Genomic DNA, 22,240 nt, shown 5'->3' with positions numbered 1-22,240 from the left:
TTGACAACTTAAAGCTTTATTGTAGTTCGCCATAATATAAACAGTTGCTGAAACTCAGTCAATGTCCATCTCTGGAAGCTTCTTCTCAGCAGCCGGGGGGACAGCAGCGCTCTGCTCGGCGGTGGGGGCCGCGGTGTTGCCTTCACCCTGCCCATCCACAGGTCCATTGGGTTCAGGTGGCTTCTGCTCCTCCTTTGGGAGCTCAACTTTGGGTTTGGGTTTTCGGACAATAGGATTGCAAATATTTGTCAGTTCCTGGAAATCAAATAAAACACAGAAGTGGGTTTATCCAACAACAGCTCTACTGTAACCTGCTGCTCAAGTGAGCTTTGCCACCACCAGCTGGATATTCAAACCACAGGCAGAGGCTCCCAACGATCAAGAGACTAACACCCAGTCACTGTCCTGCCACCACACATTTCTCACCTTAGGGTCTCTGAGCATGACAAACTAGACCAATAAGCAGAAAGATTCATGGAAATGCAGTGAATTATGTACAAAGGCTTACTTTAATCTTGGCTTGTATGTCCTTCGCTTTTATCACTGGGTCCAATGTAAGACTTCTCTTGTTCTGGAGATTAAGGTGGTTGTTCATCCACTCTGTAGCTTCATTCGTGCTCTTCTCCACTTTTGCTACCTCTGCTTCATCCAGGTGGTCGTACTGTTCATCCTGAAACAGCAAAGCAGGACTAGCTGTGCAAAACCCATATCTGGGTAAGTGCACTGCACACTGATCTCCCACCCACCAGAAAGACCCATTTAGGCAGGAGGCTTTTGGAGCAGGCAGAGCAGTTCAGCTGATCACCCGCAGCTCTAATCAGAGAGCTTAAGTCCATGAGGAAATCAACACCTCGTGGACTTCAGAGACTGTCAGGTTTTCAAGCCAGCATCCACTTCTGAAAATACAGCCAGGAGGGTGCACCAGCTTGTTGAAGGAACTTACAGTGCAGAAAAGATTTGTAGCACTTGCTTGTATTTGCCAGAAATTAAATACATAAATACCTTTGCTCTGAATGCAAGAACAGTTTTCATGTACTGCTGAATGTGCTTCCCTAATTCCTCAAATGCTTTTGGCCTTTCCTCCGATTCTTGGTATCTTGCCTGAATAGGCTGACCCAGAGCCTGAAACAGAGAACAGCAGGTATCAAAACCCACACAGCCATGCTCCTGCACCATCTGACAGGGTACATCAACACTTCTGAACCCCCTGGAACTTCTACTGTTCCCCCTACTTATAGTAAGGGCTGAGTCTCCCTCAACCCTGCACTGCTACAGGTTTACTGGAGACCTGCTCCTCATGTGCTTATTAGTGAGCAAACTAAGCAGCTTGTTAGCAGTGCTCATCACTGCACCAGGAGAGCTGACAGCTCCCCACCTGAACAAAGCTCCCCACATTCCCACTGGAACTTACTGCATCCAAGAACCACTTACCTTCAATTCCACCAACTTGTCAATGTAAATTTGCTTGGGTTGGTCTTCACCATCTTCATAAAGCCAATTTTCTGTATCCTCTAGCTTCAGTGTGAAACTATTTCTATCCTGAAGGAACCCACACAAAACAGGTAGGTGAGATATTCTGTAGATGGTATTAAACTATGCTCAGAACCTTTCTGGAAGGGTTACAGTCTAAAAATGTGAGAACTTGTTTGAAACTCTATTTTAATGAGAAACCAGAAATCAGATATACTTTAGGATAGCTTTGTGGTAGAGACAGGGCTAAGGAAGAACCCTCCACCACAGTTTAGACCAACACTGTCTCAACAAAAGCCTATTCCCCCACCTTTATTTTCTATTCACATTTTCATCAGTCCACAAGCAAGCCAGAGAACAGACAAGCTCAACTTTAGTAAGGGAGTGATGAATCCCACTCAGCTTGGCCCACTTCTGACTCAGATGGAAGTGCCTGGGCTCTACAAGGCAAGGCTCCCACTGCCATCAACAGGGATCCAGGCAGGAGTTTGCAGTGACTCAACTGATTACCATAGTCCCCTAACTTTAAAGCTAACACACCAAGATCTAATTAATAGATAGCTAATTAATTGATAGCTAATTAATAACATCAAGAGATTTTTAGGGCAACCTGCCCAGACACAGGTACCCACAATTTAGTCAGACCAATCCCACGATTTTGTGCCCAGGTAGGGCTGTCTTTGAGGTTTTTGTTCTTTACACTATTCCTAAATACTGACAAAGAAGCAGAACAGAACAAGAGGCATGAAAACCTTAAAACCATTGTGCACATGCACCTAGTCTGTTTCAGTCTCAAAACATACACTCTGGTAATACCTTAATTGCTGCAACTGCTTTGGAGGAGTACACACCATGTATGCTGGGTACCATCTGCTGGTACTCCGGCCATATTTAGATAGTTATCTGCACAGCCAGAAGGTTAAAAGCTATTTCTCCTCATTTAAAGTCTGAGGACAGCATCCGATAGAAGTCACAGGTTATGACAATACAACTGCTGATTGTACAGAAAGCCATTACAAGATACCAAGTAAGCAGTACTTACATCTTCACTAACAAACTTCTCATAAATACCACAGAGTTTGTCTCTCATATCATACACATATTCTTCCACAGCATTCTTGGCATCATTCCTCTCCTTCTCTAGTTTATCCTGCATTATCATTTTACCCTGTGAACAAGTTGTCAGGTTAGTTAGCCAAAAAGGTAGTTATTTAACATATACTGCTAGGATACCTTAAAAGCTTAACTTTGACTTCAGATTTCGGAATAGTGTGATTTACAGAACTGTCCTAAACGCAACACACGTATGAAGATTCATGTCAGTTTTGGTGGGATACCCAACAAATCTTCCTCTGGTTGAGGAGCTTTCACCCTGATGGCAGCAGCCATTGAGCACCTTTAACCGCAGGTGATCTCAGAAGTAATCACCCTGTGAACTGGCCTTCTGCAGAACCCCTCTTCAGGGAAAGTTACAGCATCCACTAATAGGAAGAACGTGTCTTGGCTCTGTGGGTCAATGCTGTTCACCTCACCAAAAACGCATGAGCCTTTTCATCTTTCCTTGATTATCCTTAGCCATTAACCGTGTTCAAATGGCAAAATTTCTGGAGCTCAACCAGTGAAGTGTTAACTTTGGCAAAAAAGAGTTTACCTCGTTCTCAATGAATAAGTTCAGCATATCCTTCCCTATCTGCCACACCAACTGGTTCTCAATGGGGAGGTCCACAGTGGTTGTCTTTACTTTAGCCTTCTTGGCTTGAGGTGGTTGATCCACTTTCTTGTCTTTCAAGTCAGCCTGAGTAGTCTGCATTAAAGAAATATATTCAAGGTAAGAACATCAGCCAGTTCACACTGAATACTCAAAACTAGTAACAGAGAAAGTACGATTGAGTTGGTGCACCTCAGCATCAGAGCTATACACTACCTGTCACACTGACACTGCAGCTGCTATTAAGAGGTATTGAAGGCAACTGACTTTTCCCAGGCACACTGGAAACACTGCAGCAGTGTAGTCAGTAACTGAATACTTCTCTAGTATTTAAGTTATTGAAAGCTACACAAAGAGGAGAGTTCACTCATTTTATCAGTACTAGAACACTTGCCAGGTCTGCAATTAATTATCCATGCCAGTTATGTACTTCCAAAGCTCTAATCACAACGCAGACTACCCATACAATTCAATGAAAGTTTGGCTTCCAGAGCTATGACAAAAGCAGCAAATACTTCTGGAAGATTCATAAGAGTATGTAGTGAGTGTATCCTGTAAAACCGCAGTCTCAAATGGTCACATTACCTCCATTTCTTCAGACTCGGCCTTATTTTCAGGTTGGGCCTGAAGCTGTTCTTCAGTCTTCTGCTGCTCTTCCTGATCTATTTGCATCTTCTGAAATAAAGAAATCCAATTTGACATATTAAACAATGCATATGCAGATCACTGCTTCAGCTCCTAGGCTAATTGCATCACCTAGTGCTCTTTGGCAAACGGAACAGAATGAAACCTAGAGTCTCAAGACATAAGTTATAAGCTTCTAATCTAGGCAATCAACAGCTCCAGAATTAGGAATTTTATTTACACCCCACAGTCCTGGTATCAAGAGGATCTGTCACTGGTGTAACTTACTTCAACTAGTACTTGATCACATCTTTATTTTAGTTGTTGAAGGTATCTGCTAAATCCTTACACAAGTATTAGAACCTTCCCAGAACTTGGAAGGCTGATGAAGCACAACTGACCAAGTACTAAGAGCAACAGAGTCTATTACCTCTTCCTCTTTTGCATGCTGGTCTGTTTCCATAGGCTCCTCATTCTCATCAGATTTATGAACCTCCACTAAAGACGCACTTGAGACACTGAAGATACCGTGGATATTTACTCTGACTTTGACTTTCACTTTTGAACTGGATCCATCTGTTTGAGGAGTGACCTTCTGAACCAAGAAGTGAGCTAAGCAATCCCAGAGAGGAAAAAAATGATACCATTTGATTAACTTAATCACTAAATGTGAAGTAAAACCTGACTGTTGCTGACAACAGATCACTGCAATGCACTCAAGAGGGTATCAAATCCTGCTCAAGTCAAGCAAGTCAATTTTTTTTACTCAGCAGTGCTAGGATACACAGCTATTAGAATTCTCTATGGCGTGCTTTAAGACAGCATTAAAGACAGCACAACTCTCAGGGTACCCCTTTCAGGCTTGTTCCAACATCAGGATGATCTTTATTTAGCCTATTTGTCCATAAACTTCATATTACTCCACTCATTTTACTGTAGACCCATGACTTTGGAAACCTATCCCCATGGCACTTTCCAGACTATATAATCAGACGGAAGTCCTGAAACTTGTACATGGCCACTAATAAATGGTTAAAGAACGGTCTTAACCTATAGCAGGATCTGGGTAAGGCAGCTCCTTGGGACAACTGTAGTATGCCTCCAGAGTAAACGGCTCCTTTCTGTAGAAGGTGAGGACCTTAGAAAATGGGGAAGCATGGTTCTTGGGAAAGACCTCACAGTCACTGCAAGAGAAAACAGAGCAATCCTTCAGTACATGGCTAATGAACCTGATAAAGGTAACAAAACTTTTCTAGAGACCCTTAGACCTTAAGGAAAAGCTGCTTTAAGAAGTGACAAGAAGAGTCTAACCTTTTAGGTTAGAGTGAGGCCAACAACCATGTAGGAAGTGCTAAACTGCCCCCCATTAACTTCAGAAAAAGTATCAGCATTTGACTGGTTAACTGAGCACTGCTCTAAAAGCATTAGTTACTCCAGTTGTCATCATTCAGTTTTAAGCTGTGTATAATCATGCAAGAAAATTGAACTTCTTTTTACCTTAACCCTTCCTCTGCTGGTGAATTCCATCGCAAAGAAATAGGATACGGTATCAAATCTGTGATGGAGAATTCCCTCACTTTGAAAGCTGGGGATAAAATAGCACACTGAAAAAACACAAGAGCCATGTTAAAAACATTCAGACTTCAGGTGAACAGTAATTTAATTCAGCAAGTGGCTATTTATGCAGCTTCATATGTAGATTTACTCTAGTTTAAGGGAGGCTAATGGCTGCCATAATCTGATCACTCCAAAAAGAGAAATAGACAGGTTCTGCCTTAGAGTCATGTTGCTTGGTTTGCTACGGTTAGGCTACTGAAGTGGGTTTTGTGCCCACATAAGAGATCAGGAAACCTCAAGTAAAGTTACTTTCTACAGAGACTCAGTACCAGGCTTTTTGCGTACCGCAACAGAAAACTCTTGTTAAGCAGATCCCTACAGCTCATACCACTGACTGAACAGAGCTGTAAGCACATGTTAAACGTTTGGAAAAGTGAGGCCATCAGAGCAAAATCAAGGTGCATTCAAGATATGGTAACACTTGTAACTATTAAGAGTATTTACTACTGCTTAAGCCATTCAAGTGGCCGATTCCAGCTCAGGACACAGATTCCTCTTAGCAAGAGCCTAAGCTTTCATTCCCATCCATATTATTAACCAATTGTTTAATATCACAAGTTTATCAGTAGTGCTGTAATAAAAAAAGTTTTCCCCTGTTTAACCTGGGCCTCCAAAGGAGCCTGGAAGACAAAGCATCACATGAGCTTTATCAGACTACCAATTCCCAGCCACACTGAAACATGCTCTCTGCTTCACTTCAACAAGCTACACTGATCTTCTGATTTGGCTCAGACAAACAGCACAAAGGAACTGCTTAAAGCTGCTATTCTCATTCTTCCAACTGCTTTCCTGAAGCTTATTTGAATCCATTCTCGGAAACACATGAAGTATGTGTATGTCCTATCATGAGGACTCTGCCTCAAATACTCATGATTTCAGTAACAATACTCAGAGCTAAAACAAACAGCACTTGTTACCTGCAGCGCACAACCTCGTGCCACAGCCTCATCTGCATTCAAAGTTGTACTGACTTCTTTGCCAAAAAATTTACTGATCTTCTCTTTTACAGCGGGGATCCTTGTGGTACCACCAACTATCTCTACTGCATAAATATCCTCCTTCTTTAACTCTAGAAAGGAGTCAGACATTAGTTTTTAGACTGTTTTGCATGAATATGCTGATATCATAAACTAGATGTTTACACTAACCATTACTTAATTTAAGCTTGTTCTCCATGTTTCGAAGCAGTAAGACTTCCAGATTTTTACCTTGTGCGAGGAAGTTTAAAAGCTTGTAACTGCTAAGCAAGAAATTATTAGCTGTGCTAAATGCACCTGTCTGAGCCCTGTCAAGACCCAAAAGGAAGCTTGAGATAGGGATGTCTTTCCTGTATGCAGAACACAGAATGCAGGATCACTTACTGGCTTGCTCCAGCACACTGCGAAGGGGTGGCTCTACTCTTGCAAGTAGCCCATCACACATCTCTAAAAACTTGCTTCTGTTGGAGGAAACCATAGATCAAGCTATAGCGAACCAGACATTAATACTGCAAATACAACAGGATGCCAAAAGCAGAAGAATGCCACTGTAGCTACGTGCTGCAGTGTTTTTCCTCCCCCAGTCCTAGTTTTATACTTATGAAGTAAGTTCTCCCACAAACTTTGCTCTAGTAATCCAGGCACACTTGCAACACTCACAGCCCTCCTTCCTAGCTCAAGGCCACTGGCCAGCCTCTAAACATTATCATTCTTAGCAGCACCCCTGCAGACACTGTTCTTACATTTCCATCTCCCTCCAGCCCTAAGCCCCAGCACTTTATACTAAGTTCGAAGTGCGAAGTTTCTTGACTGAAGCATTCTGAACGAAGCTTAGAGCATAGCCATTACCTGTTCATTGTTCCAGAGACATCTATGTCATTCATGAAGCATTCTATATTCATTGGGAGGTCGGAGGCATTCGCACTCATCAGCTTTTTCAGCTTCTCACACTCCTGGGACAGCCTCAGAAGTGCCCGGATCTTGGACTTGATGTCCAGTTTGTATTTCTTGCCAAATTCTTCACAGAAGTATTCAACTAACATCTCGTCAAACTTCCTGCCTCCAAGTGTTGTGTCAAATGCAGTAGCGAGAACCTTAAAGAAACAAACTCCTCAGTAATGGCACAGTTTCTCATTACTCAGTGACAGCAGTTACCAGTTAATGTCAAAACATTTCTTGGTTTCAAATACAGTCAATTTGAAATTAAGGCAAGTACTACAATGTTACTGCTGAAGAAGAACTACACTGGTGCAGCCACAACAGGAAGAAGCCAGTACAGTTCATTTTTTACTCCGCCCTTGCAGTGAGGAGTTTCTTTTGATAAGCCTCATCTAGAAGCCCAACCTAGTCCAAACAATAAAGCCATGTCCCACACTCAGCTTTCACACTTCAGACACTGCTGGCAACAACTAAGCTATTCTATTCTGTTTCAGGGCAACCTAAGTAGCCATTTCACTACCAGCATCTGCAGTAACACATGTAAACATCCTGAGATACCTCTGGTTTTCTTTAAAGCCTACCAAGTCTAAGCCACGATTATCCTGTGCCTGTTGTAGGTGGTATCAGATGTGTTCAAAGTGCTGTTGGAGACAGAACCACCATTACCTTGGACAAATTCGGGCACCTTCACAAATATGAGACCCCTCTGTGAAAGGCAATTCTCACAGGAGAAAAAAACCCCATGTACCAAATGCTAAAAGCAGCTTTGGGTCCCCAGCCTTCCTATAGCAAGGTGATAACTTTCAGAGGCAATTTAGGAAGCTAGGGCAAGGCTCAGCAGCACAATCTGTTCAGTGGCTTGTACTGTAAGCACACCATCAGTTCCCAAATTCTGCTTAGCCACTGTCAGTTTGAGTCATACCCCAGATTAATTTTTGATGCCTCATAAGGGTGGAACAAGCTAAGAATAAAACCTGGAGAGAATAAATGCTATTAACTCACAAATGGATGCTCATTTCTGATGAGGGGATTATCTGCCAAGAACATCTGTGACCCATCCACCTCAGCTGATTCTGTGCTTTAAACCGATTTATTAAGGAACAGAAATTGGTGAAGTACCCATTATTCTCAATACACCTCCAGACGAGGTTTGGCCTCTACACTGTTTTAACTGCCTTGCTGCCCAGCTCTCCATTCTACACTCTAATGCATCCCTTCCATATTTCTGTGGTTACAGTGTTTAAAAGACAAATCAGAGAAACACAAAGTAGGTCACGTTTCTTTACAAGAGAAAACAACTTCAACAAAACCAACGTTTTCAGAACTCTTGCCCTCTCTGCATTTCACTGCCCTGTGCTTGAAAGCTTGGGTTTGTTTCTCCAACAGATTCAGTTACTGGAACTGCAAAAGCCCAGACTGTAATTGTAAAAAGGCCACTAAGAAATGCTGAGAACAGTAACGCTTTGGCAGCTCACACTGTAACTTGCTTACCTTCCACTCAAAGCTTAAAGTAATTAGAACGCTTTTGCTCTTTCACATGAGCCCTGCAGTTAATGTTTAAAACATGACACTTAGAGCATCCTAGGAATGCTTGCTTTCATGCTCACCCTCATGACTGGAGTATTCTCTGAAAGCAGCATCCAGTCAGATATGATAATTTCTGACTACACAGTTTAATTCTGGCTTTTTATTCTTTGCCAAAATCTGCTGATTAAGGCATGTTTGCTTCCTCCACACACTGCTCAAAAGCTCTCTAGTTCCCTGCCCTACTTTTAACTCCAGACAAAGAGCAATTTTAAGAGTAAGAACTGAGCTGTCTGGATGCACAGGGTAAAGACAAGCAAGCTTGCCTGTCACAGGCCCTGCATGCACTGGTGAATATTGCTACTGGTGATTAAAATGGATGCAGAACTGATTGTTTACCTTCAGCTTTCCTTTGTTGAATGCACAAACAGAAACTTGATACGCAGAATGCCCCATATCCACAAAAACAACATTCCGTGGCTTCTCTTCCAAGGCAGGCAGGTCTTGCTTATAGATCCCGTATGCCAGGGCAACTACGGAGACAAGAAGCAGAGACTATAGTCAGGATATTCAGTTCCTTAATTCCTTAAGTGGGTCATCAGTAAAGATAATCAGCATTTCGCCTTCATTTTCAGCTACAGAAACTGGTTTCTTGTTAAACGAAATTCCCAGTGCTAAAGGGACATGGAAGAACACAAAACAACATAACCCCCTCCAAGTAGCTGCATTAGAACAGGTACTCAGGAAATATCTTTATGCCTCCGTAAAGCAATGAAATAACAGACCAGAGCTCAAGGAACTTTATGATCAACCAATCCATTGTAAGTTTACAAAAGCAGCAGTAACTCCAGAGGACCTGGATCACTGACAGATTACAAGCCCTTTTATCTAATACAACTACAGTATTAAGCAAGGGAGAGAAAAGAAGATGCTACCTGCAGTGGTTTCATTTATCAGTCTCAGACAGTTGAGACCAGCAATCTGTGTAGCATCCATCACAGATCTCCTTTCTGCATCTGTGTAGAAAGAAGGAACCTGCAAGATGATCAGATATCCAATATAAGCATTTAGAACAGCCACCTTTAGCAAACAGCTACAAGTGTGTGTAGAAAAATCAGTGAAGAGCACAACGGAGGTACCCTGCAAATTCAGTGCTCACTTCAGTTGCAACAGAGAAAGGGAAAGAAGAACATTACATGAAGACAAAGCTACTTCTTGTGAAGTTTTTTCCACCCTATCTCAAGCCACTCATTTTAGGAGCAAAGAACCAAAAACAGGTATCAAATATTATTTATGCTGCTGATTAGCAGCATTTTAAGATATTTCACCATTAATGAAGTCTAGAGTTGAAGAGATGTGAGAAAGATTCATTTTAAACAGAAAAGACAAATACCTGAACATTCAAGTCTCATGGGCAATTTCATGCTGCCATTGTTTCAGCTTATGATGCCAACCAAACAGGTAAGACCTGGTTACCATCACATACTTACAGAAACAACACAGTCAACTACAGGCTTCTTGAGCGCATTCTCAGCGGTCTCTTTTAGCTTGGTAAGAAGCATTCCTGTCACCTGTTCAATAGTAAAGTTTCTTTCTTCTTCCATATACATGGCCTTCAAAGAAGAATCATGCACACAGGTTACACTACAGCACAACCCACAGGCTACACACATAAGGAACACACGCAAGAAAGAGCATTTACTAAAAGCAAGCTCAAACAGTAATCCAGCTCTGTACAAGCTTCTCATTGAGGGCCTGGCTTGTGCACAGCAATTGTGAAATAAACACTGGAATGCACATTGCAATTCACATACACAAAGCTGCTCTGCACATTTTTACTTTTTAACCCCAATTTGTAAGCAGTGCTTAGGACTCCCTCCTTCCTGCTGGTTTGGGATAAGTTCATCAGTTATTGCTAAAATCCAAATCAGAAGATCAGCCGCTGTAGAAAAGAACCAGTTTTTACCATTTCAGCTGAAGGACTAAGCTGACTTCTCACACCTCTGCAGTATCTGGACAGTAGCTAAGTAAGTCCACTGGTGAAGTAACTAGTCTTCCAGATTCACCGCGGAGTGAAAGGTAAAAAGCACTGCTACAGCAGTTGGTGTGGGTTTTGCAAGGCAGTGAAGCTGTGTAACTAAATGCAGTCTCACCTAACACCTGGAGAGACCATCTGCATTATTAGCCTTTCCTTCCCTACTTGAGATTTTCCATTCACAAGTGAACAGAAACTACAGTGAGGAGATTTCAAATAAAGAGACTAAAGGGAACTTTATCAGTTTCCTCCTCTGGCTCTTTTTCAAATGTGCCAGACTTACCTTGATGCCAGTTGAGCCTGTTGGCAGCTGGACAAGTTCATAGGCAAGGCTTGCTTTTTCAGCTTGAACAAAGGGATCTGAGAATGCACGACCATGAAATCTTTTAAAACTTTGTACTGTATTCTTTGCATTTGAAATAACCTAGAGGAAAAGAAATCTTTAATACAACATGTCAGGGCAACATCTGAATTTCAAACAGAAGACAGAGTTTTGTTCTCATGCCTCTCCCACCAGCAGAGTTTTGTCATTTGTATCTTGTATCAGGGCAGTTGCTAGAAGGCACCTTCCCTCTGATCACTCACGGAACCTACAGGAATTTGAGATTTAAAGTAAAACGTATGCTAGGAAACTGAGCCAAGATTCTATCAAAATCTGATTAAAACAGCACTCCATTGTCACAGTGCAATTGTAGAACCCTCTTTAAAAATGTCAGCAAAGTGTCTTTCCCCTTTACCTGTTTCCTACACCCCATCTTTCTATCACAGCACAGCCAGTAATTCCACAAATAAAACACATACATTGATGGAAACTCCAGTTCAGGTTCATCACATGCATGTGACAGTCAACACAGGTACTCCCACAAAACAGTTCAAGGACATGGTCATGAAGCTTTAAAAAGTCAAGACAGCCCCAAGATGCTACTGTCAATTTGATTTAACTGACAAGAGTCTTTTATTAATAGCAGAGATCAGTGCAAATGGAGAAGTGAAAGAAGTTAAAGCCTGTTTTCACATGGTGAAAGTAAACTTGTTGAATTAATTTACAGTAGAGCAAGACACATACTAAAGCCTCAGAGCAGTTCACTGAGCAGACAACACTGTACCATGTAACATTTACCTGTGATTCAGTTTTAGCCAAGTGTCTGTTTCTTACATAACCTGGGTCTGATGGTGTGTAAGTTTAGTTTCTGCAGGACATACCTCATCTCTACTGGATCTCTGTATCAATGCTTTTCTTTAAGCTAAGCAGACACTCAATCCCAGAAAAAACCATCAGTATTTAGTTCTAGTACAGTTGTGCTGTTCTTGAATAACATGGTTGTGTCCAGTCATTTTTGTATTCTAGATAATGAATCTTCACCCATCTCTAGGTATTTTAGGCTAAGAAAAACCAAGTGTTTGAATAGTCACTTCCTGTAGAGGACTTCAAAGAAAAAAATAGTCACATTTTATAGGGGTTTCACAGTAACACAAAGCATGACGCAGCAGGACCCAAATGTGAAGTAGGACAAGTCAGCTTCACTTTTTCTGTGTCCTTAAATCATATTTACCTACCTACACCACCAGACACTCAAAGCATAAGCAAGAATGCCCAAGATGGACATCTAGGTTGTAACTCAACCACAAAGAGTCAAGAAAGATATATTTACACTCAAGTATGTCCCCTTTGTGCCAGAACTATGCACTTGATGGAATTCCATAGAATGCAGTCACATAATTAAAAGCTACCATAAGACATACAAACTAGAACAAGCTAAGGTAGGATGAAGCACTCTGCTTAGCTTGCTTTCTAGGTTGCAAATGTAAATTCTAATTAGTATTTATCAGAATTTCAGAAGAGGTGAACCTATATATCTTCTTTTTTTTCCCCACACTTCATCACACGCAATGATCAACCCTGAGCTTCCTACCCAAGATGCCAGAGCAGCATTACATGCTGAGCAGCTGAATTCAGCTCAGCAGTTCACACGTTATGGAGACACCAAGACACTAGCTCAGAGACATCTGTCACCTTCCCTGATCAACAATACATCCTGCTACTCACCTACTGACTTACCCAACCTACACACTCACCTGGCTTTTAGCTGCAGCACCAATGGAGCGGTTCTTAGGTCCAAAGGATATACATGAACTGTAACGAAAGGAAAGACTGGCGGTTAGTAAGTGACTGGTAGAACTGCACTGCTTATCTTGTTGATAAATGTTCATAATATCAGAGATTTTAAACAGTATTTGGTCTATTGAGGAGCTGGTCACTCACTGCAATATATGCACAGAAATTCTGTGAGTTCTGGGAAGAAACAGGAACTTTCAGCTCAGTCAGAACAATGCTCGGCACAGCAGCACAGCACTGAACCCAAACTTAACTCATGCTGCTTCAAGTTCTACATCTATACAGTAACTGATGAGACACCCTTTAACTCAGTAGTTACCCACATACCTAAGGCCACTCAAAGATAAGTTGTTTGTTAATAATACAGGAAACATTCAACTGTTCAGAAGACACACAGGAAGTAAATCAGGTATTCAGGAAATCATTCCCACATATCTATACCAAATGCTAACTAAACTTCCTAGTGGTAAAGCAAACTTACAGAGAAAACTTGGTGCTTGAGTTTCATCTGCACTCACTGCAATAATATAGATTACAGAAAGAAAACCCATACTTCATGCCAAGCTACTTGTGACAGCCTGCAGGTCCGAATAACATGGAATAAACCCCCTCCATTCTGGAGGAATTCCTGCTCCTATTAAGCCTTTTTATTTACGTACTCAACAAAATTAAATCCAGCCCTCCAATCCAAGTTCCTCATACCACTGAGGTAAACTTACTGGGGAAAAAAAGAATGCCATGAATCAAGTAGATTGTTACTATTCACACATCGGAACAGCACAATTCAACTGCTCCCTGCGCAGCAGGTCAAGAATCTGCTTTACAACAGGGTTCTGCCACAGGGCTGCCACAAGAAACAAATCCCATCCCAGCTTGAGGTTTAGAATTGGCCTGTCAAACAGAAATGGTCAAAACCAGAACTGAAGACCACAGTGAGATAACTGCATTGGGTTTGTATCTTCTTCCAATTTATTAACAGCTTAACAACTGAGGCAAAGCCCACACCAAAGCAATGTGCTGCAATAGAATTAACACTTCTGAATGAATCTGTTGTTGTTTGAAACAACTACTCAAAGGATCAGCTAAAGTGAGGAGGTTCCGTGCTATGTAAACCCTAAGGCCCACACTAAGGGAACACAAGCTGCAGAGTTTATGGTTAAAAGCCTCAGGAGCCCCACGCTGGAAGCTGGTTATTAATTTACTCTGGGCTCCAGAAAGGAATTAAAGACACGAACAGGAATTACTGCTTTTCTCCTGGACAACAACAATAAGATATCCAGCTGCTTCACAGCTAGGTTCACAAGCCATCAGCCCCATCCACCACAAATCCACTAATACAGATTACAGAACTCTCAAAACCTACCAGATTAAAAACTTAAAGAGAAGTCTGTCTCAATAGAAGGAGACAGCACAGTAATCAAAGATATGGTATCTCATTATGTGCAGGGAATAAAACCCTGAAGTGCAAACATTCTTCTTAACCATGCTTTATGAACAGGCAGGCTTCTCTGAGGAGCTGCAGTGGGACAGACAGGATTGTTCTCAGCTCTGTTCCTTCCCTTTGTGCCCATCCCAGCCCTTCTCCTCTCAAAGCCCCAAGCAACCACACCAGGCCCAAGACAAAGCTAAGTTAAACTGCAAGAAGGAAGGAAGGAGGAGGCAGCCTCATTCCCCAAATCAGTTTACCACAGGATCCAAGGTTAACTCATTAAACATGAATTAGACTATTACACGATTTACAGGGAGCTGAATAACTAACCACAGCACCTAGAGCAGAGTCATAATCACACTGAAGGTCATCACAGGTCTAACGAAGCAACTTAAGCAGAGCTTTGAACTTCATTAAAGCTCTTACAGCCACCACTTCACACTCCCACCTGCTTCCACTTCCTCAGATGGTATCTCCTGTCCCGACAACACATTTCCTCTACAGTAAAAAAAAGTCAGCACTCAACACCATAAGCTCAGTTACAATTTCACTTTCATCCTATGGAGATAATGGATGACCTCCCTCTTCCCCCCACCTCTCATTTTTACCAGCCTGCTCTCTACCACTTCTCCATTTTAAGAATATTGTATTCAAAGACAATTATGTTTTGTGCTGCTTTTGGATAGAGAAGTTCCAATTTCACAGGATTCTGGAAGAATCCAAGTGCAGAGCTGAAAGCAGATTCAGAGAGAACACCATTGTGCCACTGCACTAAATACAGTGCATTCAGCAGGGTTTACTTCACTAAAACAAACAATGACAATAACAGATACCTAAAAATCCTTCCCAAAACATGGATGTCATCATAGCAAACAGCGTTTAACCCTGACCATGAGCAGACTCCTGAGGAAACCTGCCACAACACCTTGCATGACTTCCCCAGAGGTCACTGTACAGAAACACTGAGCAGTGGCTTTTTGAACCGGGCTGTTTCCAAGCTGAAGTCATTAAGCATTCCCTCTACAGACGGGTTTGCTCACACAATGGTTTCTGCATTCCCCCAGCACAGTGCTTGGAGATTAAGTCCTGTTAAAAACTTTTTTTATCATTTGCATTATGCTTTCTTCCCCAATTTCACTTCAGCCTTTCGTAACTGAATTATTTCCTGAAAGATGCTTTGCGCCAGGTACATCACAGCTTCAGTGAGCTGTATGTGCATTCTTACCTCAAATATATATAAGCAGAACTTCAGCTTCCTGACGGACACATACCCAGAGCTTCTAGAAGTGCCTTGAGGATCTTCACATTAACTGTTTCACTAGTACATCTAACCCTTAAGCTGCCATGCTACTGACAACACTTCAGAGACTACTCCTTACTCCAGCACATGGTAGCAGATTAAAAACTTCCTTCTCCATTGATTCATTGCTTAGAGATAGCAACAGGCAAACAGAGCTGAGGTATTGTCTAACGAGAAGCAAGATCATTTTATTCCTCTCGTCTTTATAAACAGATGCAAAGGACCTAAGAAAACCCACCTAAGACATCGCAATTATTTCATTAAGAGAGCTATTTACTTCAGCATCGGCTTAAAATAAAGCTACGCTACAACAGAGAGAAACTTTTAAGAGAGCTTTGCAAAGAGTTCCCTCCAGGTCTGACGCATTGGAAGGTTTCTTTCCCATTTTTATTCTGCAATTTATCCTTAGAAGAGTTGTATCCCAGTTCTCCCTCTCAGTTTATTAAAACCAGGCATCACGCAGTGCTCCTGAGACAAGGGTTGGGAGTCCTATTTAGAGAAGCAGAGTTAGAACACACTACACACGCTGTAAAGTGCGACCTGCTCCCAGATCAAGCTCACCGGCAAACTGCACTATTAGCCAGGGTCTTTTCCAGGTAAGGGGGGGTCAGGCTGCGCTGCTCACCTCCCCCTTCCCCATCGCTGGCCGCTCTGGTGGCTGGCTTCAAGTGAGTTTAAAAGCCTCAACACGAGCTCAGCGTTCACCTCCGCAGCCCGGCTGAACTGGGGGGTTGAGAGCCTGAACTGCAGGGGAACAGGCAGGAACGCAATCGGGGATGTCGGACCACGGTGAAGAGACTTATTAGGAGCTAAGCTTTACTACTTCCAGCAAAGTCGGCTTTCCTTGCAGCCACACCGCGCTCAGAAGCCAGCCCTACCCCAAGGGGCACACACAGCAAGGGAAGGAGCAGCGAGGGGCACCCGCAGCCTCCCTCCGTGCCGGCCGCGCGGTACCGCTCGGCTCCTACCGCGTCTGTCCGGCAAACCCACCGGCCCGGCCGCGGCCGCCTCCCGCCCCGGCACACCGGGGCCCTCCCGCGGGAGGCCGCCGCCTCAGCGCGGCCCGCGCCCCACTCACGGCGTGCTGCGGTCGCTGTACTCGTTGGCGATGGTCTCGATGCCGCCGGCGCGGGCCACGGCCACATAGCAGCTCTGGAAGCCCAGATCGATGCCCACCACGGACATGGCTGCGGCACGAAGGAGCGGCGGCGCCTGCGAGGGAGCGGCGGGGCTCGGCGCGGGTCGATGCGCGGCGGCGGGGCCTGCCCGGGCGGGGGCACTTCTCGAAGGATCCCGTCGGGCCGCGGCACAGAAGAGAGCGCAGGGAGGAGGCGGCTCTCGCGAGAGTAACGAGAGCCGAGCGGGCCGCGCCCCGGGGGCGGGGCTAGCGCTGGCCACGCCCCCAGCCGTGCGCGCGCTTTTCCTCGGGCAGGACTGAGGGGTTTGTGTGGAGATGGAGGCGGGGCGGGGGTTTGTGCCCGGGCCGCCGCCGGGTCTGGGGCCTCACAGGCGCCTCCGTGCCCGTCCGTGCCAGCAGAAAGAACGTTGGAGTTAACAGGATGTAATCACCGGATGCCGAGGGAGGGGGCTGGGGCAAAGAGCGGGCTTGTGACAGTGATGGAGATGGGTCATGACTCCCGGAAACTCGGGTTTTGCAGAAAAGGACCCAAAATCCGGAGAAATTACCTTTGATTGATCTGGGCCAGGGCCATTCAAGCGCATCACGGCGGTGATTCTGCCTCCACCCACCCCAGAATGGCAGTGAAACCTGTCTTCTGGCTTAGCAACCTCCAGAGCCTTGTATCCAACTGCTAAAGGGGCTGCAGGAAACCTGGAGAGGGGCTTTGGGCACGGGCCTGTAGGGCCAGGCCAAGGAAATGGCTTGAACCTGCCCGAGGGGAGGCTGAGCTGAGCTCTTAGGCAGAAGCTCTTCCCTGTGAGGGTGCTGAGGCGCTGGCACAGGGTGCCCAGAGAAGCTGTGGCTGCCCCATCCCTGGCAGTGCTCAAGGCCAGGTTGGACACAGGGGCTTGGAGCAAGCTGCTCCAGTGGAAGGGGTCCCTGCCCGGGGCAGGGGTTGGAGCTGGGTCTTTAAGGTCCCTTCAACCCGTTTGGAACAGTCTGGGATTCTGTGATTTTATGACATTTCCTGTTTGGGAATGCTTTTAACTCTGAGACAAAACACAACACAACACAGCAATGCAATGTGTTGTAAACAGGACGTTCCCCAGTTCCCAGCTCTATATTTCCAGCACTGCTCCTTGTCTTAACGATCCAGCAGACCCACGGCCGAGAAACTCAATCCCGGGAGCAGGAAGGGCTCGTGCCCAGCAGCAGCCCCGGTTGCCGTTCCTGGCAGGGAGCTCGGTGATGCCGCCCTGGCAGCTGCCGCTGGGCCGGGAATTGCATCACGGTGCCAGTGCCGGGGTAATAACGAACGGCTCAACCTCGGGTGTCCTTGGGCGTAGAGCGAGGTGCCAGGGAATGAGCCCAGCGCCGCTCCGCAGGGAGGGTGTTAGCGCAGGGAGGAGAGCATCACCCATTTCCCCTTCTCTTTCTGTTTTTCACTCTCATTATCGAAAGGAAAGGCCCTGCCAGCGTGAGGGGACAGGAGCAGCGAGCCTGGTGGCAGCTGGGGCATTTAATCACAGAGACATAGAAAGGTTAGGGTTGGAAAGGACATTATGATCTGTGTCCGAGTGCTGGGGACGGGAGGGAGGTGGGAGAGAAGGGCCCCACCAGCCCAAACAGAGAGTTCTGGCCATCACATACAACCCCCTGGCTGGGGGAAATAGAAATGAAATCAGAACTCGAGGTGTTGTGATGTATTCATCTCAAGTGGAAGAGTCCATGAATCTCCCTATTCTCCTCTATTTTCTGGGGTACAAAAAGAGCAGCATAGATCTTTCTAAGAAATAATTGGGATTTGATGACAGCTGGAGGACACGCAGCTTATCCTGAACTCTTGTTGTATATTCGATAGGGCTTTATCACTTCTTCCCTGGTGAAGTCTGGTTTGCAGTAGAGAGCAACTCTGAAATGAAACAGCAGAGTAACTCAAGTTGCTGGATTTCACCTATGAGTTTGACAGTTCATGACTTCTGAAGGCATGATAAGTAGCTGATACTGTGTATGCTGGGGTTTGTTCTATATCTGCTTTTTTGGTATTTCATAATCACATCATATGCTCAAGACTTTCAGAACTCAGTTATATATTTGACCAACTACTGCTATGTAAAAGAAAACATGAGTCAGAGAATGTATACAAATGTAGTGATAACGTGGCCTAGACCTCATGCCTGTTTCTAAGGAAGGAATGATTTATTATTCGTGGACTTGATACAACTTCACTGCTCTGACCTGCAAATGGGCCTTCTGTGGTATGACAGGCATCATAAATAGTTAATCCTCAAATATATAAAATATGTATTATATTTTATATAAATACATAAAATAAACATAAATATATAAAATATATATAAAAGGGGTATAAAATAAAATGGGAAAAGTCTGATGTGTTGCTGTTCATTTGTCTGTTCTTCAAAGTGTCTTCATCGTGCTTTCAGCACTCAATGGAAGTCTACTTGATCTGTGCCTTGCTCAGCCCTGATCTCAGTGTGCAGCCTCCAGACTTCCCCAAAACTTGTTCTTCTGGGGAGCTTCACAGATGCTTCCTTGCCTGGAAAATGAAGCATCTCCTTTTCCTGTTATCCGTATGTGAAACAGAGGCTTGATTTCAGAGGAAGCACTTACCACAAATCCATGGAGCATCTCTGTACACCCTCCATCTTCAGCCTCTGTTTGCAGCATCAAGTCTCACAATTCATTAGCACCAGCCAAACACGAACATTAATATGGGCTTAAAATAAGTCCTAGCTGATATCTGTCACAGGCTATTCTTTGGGCAGCTGTAAATAGCCATTGCATGTCACCTAACGCATGGTTCATAGTGCTATTCTGGGATATTCAAATAGGAATGGGCTTTGCGATCTCCTCAGCTGAGGGTATCCGGAGTGTCATGTTGCCCCGAGCTCTGATGTGAATCATACCACATAAAATACCCCAGTTCCCAGAAAATCCCACCTCTTTGTATGAGGAAGGTTACCCACGAGCCATTTTCATCAGTAATCTCATGACTTTGCAGTGAAATAGTGAAAACATGAATTTCCCTCTATTCTGGTTCCATAGCTTTCCCTCAAACTTGACCTACAATTAGATTTCATGTGTTTATGAATTAAGCCACCACAGCTACTGAAGTACCAGAGCTGGAGAACTGCCCAGCAAACAAAACCCAACCCAACCCGACCAACAGAAAATATCCCACAGAAACATCACAAAAGCAAATTACGAAAGTAAAGAAAAAAGGAGGAAAACCAGAAACAAGGAAAACACCATTGGCAAGTGATGGGCACTAGAGCACCAAATGCGTAATCTAAGGAATATATAAATGCTTCCTGAAACAAGTATGTGCTTCTGGGTGTTGGGTATTACACAGACATCATAGTTGTATAATTAAGGCTATATGTTTATGTTTAAATCATACTTTGGCATATGCTTCCTGACTAACACTGGAAATCAGGGCCCTGGGGCAGCCTGCCCTCATGGATGGGTTTTAAACATACAAGCCCCTGCTTTTTCTATCCAGATTATCCACAAAGCTCCCAGAAGTCGCAGTATTCCGTGTAATGTGCACACACATTTGGTGCAGGTGACAGCCTTCCCCTCTCATAGGATCCCAGCCTGGTTTGGGTTGGAAGGGACCTTAAAGCTCATCCAGTTCAAGCCCCCTGTCACGGGCAGGGACACCTTCCACTAGAGCAGGTTTGGGCTGGGACTGTCCCCCCCACCTGCCATCAGCCCCGGCCCCTCCGCCTGCCGCTGCAGCTCCCTTGTACCCGAGGGTCTGCTGGCTGCGTGCCCGAGGAGGGGAAAAGGCCTGAATTAGCAATAAATCAAGTTAATGCATTCCAGTGCCATGTTTAATGATGTAAGGTGCCACAAACCGCACACGCGGATGACGTCCCCGCTACGTTGACATGCTTCACGCTCCACTGGGGCTCTGTTGACACACAGATCCTCAGCATTCCCTGACATGTGAGCTGAGGAGCTAAAAATAGGGCAGAGTTTTCTAGGCTGAAGTGGGAACAGTCACCCAGCAGGCACTCACTGAGGTATAGGCAGAGTAACAACACCCCAGCCCCATAGCAACGCTGCACCAAGGCTACCCCCTCTAGGGAAGGGGTGCTCATCTCAACTTCACAGATCATAAATTAAGTTCATTTAAATGTATTTTAATAACAAAGCTTATTTTTCACTTTCTATTTCAATGGGAACTATTACAGATTTTAGGGATACCCTATCCCTTTCGGTGTATTTTTACAACAGCTGCCCTACTGAAGACTGATCTGATTTGAGGCTCAGATTTGGGGTCCCTTCACATCGATGTCAAGTAATGGTCCAAACTGGCTGTACTATCCTCTAATGAGCTGTTTAAATGGAGGATACCAAAGGAGACCGGCACTATGCAAGCCTGGAAACCTACTACATAGAGCCAGAGTCTGCTCTTAGTTACTCATATAAATATTGAGTATCTGCATCGGTTTCACGAGAACAGACCTACATCCGTACTCATATTAAATGATAGATATTTAGACACTTTTATTTTTGCTGGATCTTCTATTGCCTTCACATAGTTGAAACAAATACTTTTTGTGACTCTGCCAGAAGACCCTTTTCACCATGGAAATATCATATGTTCAGCAATTTATACTGCAGGGAAAGTGTACAGAAGAGAGAATGAGGGAACCCATCTTTCTTTGGGAAGTTATGAACAGAGGAACAGAACTGAACTATTCTGAGTTTCTGCTGCTTTATTTTATGCCATATTTCTGCTTCTCACAAGCAAGTCATCTGAAACACCGCAGCAGATGGGATCTCACCTGGAGCTCCCTACCTTGATGTGCTAAAATATGCTCTGATGAGGCTGCTCACCGAAATGCTCCCAATAGCACAGTGTGAGGAAACCATCACATCAGTGCAGTGCACGGGCAATGCTCTGGTGGGAAATAGGAGCTTTGCTCTTTATAGCACTTAAAAGGGACCAGCAGCAGGGTACCAGCTGGGTGCTTGGGGTTCACTGCAGTGGATGCTCGTCTCACTTGGCTGTTCTGGTTTTGCTTTTGTGATGAAGAGAAACACTGGGAGCTTTTTCATTGTAGGTTGGCAGTGTTTTAAGGAAAGCTCTGTAGGTAGAGGCAACATCTTCCATTAGGCCAGCCAGTGTTTGGAAAAGGTAGAGAAAACCCTCCTAAATATCGGATTCAGTAAGTGCAGGTGGATTCAGACCCAGCCGAGGCATGCAGCATCCCAGCACCGACCCAGACTTCCTGATAAACCACTTTCTCTTGTGTCCTGCCATAAAGCTCAGCTGCCCTCCTCTTGGATTTCAGTCTGGAGCTGCACTACAGGTGTGGCATTGTTTCTTGGGAAGAGTTAGGCTGTTA

The 22,240-nt window shown here is 44.3% G+C and overlaps 1 protein-coding gene across 1 annotated transcript; it reads right to left on the bottom strand.

Annotated features, from left to right (window-relative positions):
* Positions 1 to 17,066, bottom strand: HSPA4 (heat shock protein family A (Hsp70) member 4). Its single transcript, XM_065690355.1, has 19 exons — positions 16,818 to 17,066; positions 12,971 to 13,028; positions 11,178 to 11,318; positions 10,350 to 10,472; positions 9,795 to 9,894; positions 9,259 to 9,392; positions 7,246 to 7,490; positions 6,781 to 6,857; positions 6,337 to 6,488; positions 5,300 to 5,406; positions 4,853 to 4,986; positions 4,233 to 4,414; positions 3,764 to 3,853; positions 3,122 to 3,274; positions 2,513 to 2,638; positions 1,432 to 1,539; positions 1,003 to 1,122; positions 509 to 670; positions 1 to 255 (listed from the first exon to the last, which is right to left on the bottom strand). Exons 1-19 carry the CDS (start codon positions 16,922 to 16,924, stop codon positions 55 to 57), a joined length of 2,520 nt encoding a protein of 839 aa, XP_065546427.1. The 5' UTR covers positions 16,925 to 17,066; the 3' UTR covers positions 1 to 54.
* Between the last annotated feature and the right edge of the window lie 5,174 nt (positions 17,067 to 22,240).

The sequence above is a fragment of the Lathamus discolor genome, chromosome 10, assembly GCF_037157495.1.
Source record: "Lathamus discolor isolate bLatDis1 chromosome 10, bLatDis1.hap1, whole genome shotgun sequence".
In the NCBI taxonomy this organism is placed as follows: domain Eukaryota; kingdom Metazoa; phylum Chordata; class Aves; order Psittaciformes; family Psittacidae; genus Lathamus; species Lathamus discolor.
Note: the sequence above shows the minus strand (reverse complement) of the source record. Positions and strands in the feature narration are given on the sequence as shown.

What these genes read in the sequence shown, in the direction of transcription:
- HSPA4 (XM_065690355.1), bottom strand. Translation starts at nt 16,924, where the DNA reads ATGTCCGTGGTGGGCATCGATCTGGGCTTCCAGAGCTGCTATGTGGCC. An exon ending in TTACCCAGATCCTGCTATAG is followed by an intron (nt 4,415 to 4,852) that starts GTTAAGACCGTT and finishes GGGATTGCTTAG; the next exon opens with CTCACTTCTTGGTTCAGAAG. An exon ending in CCGAGTCTGAAGAAATGGAG is followed by an intron (nt 3,275 to 3,763) that starts GTAATGTGACCA and finishes TCTTTAATGCAG; the next exon opens with ACTACTCAGGCTGACTTGAA.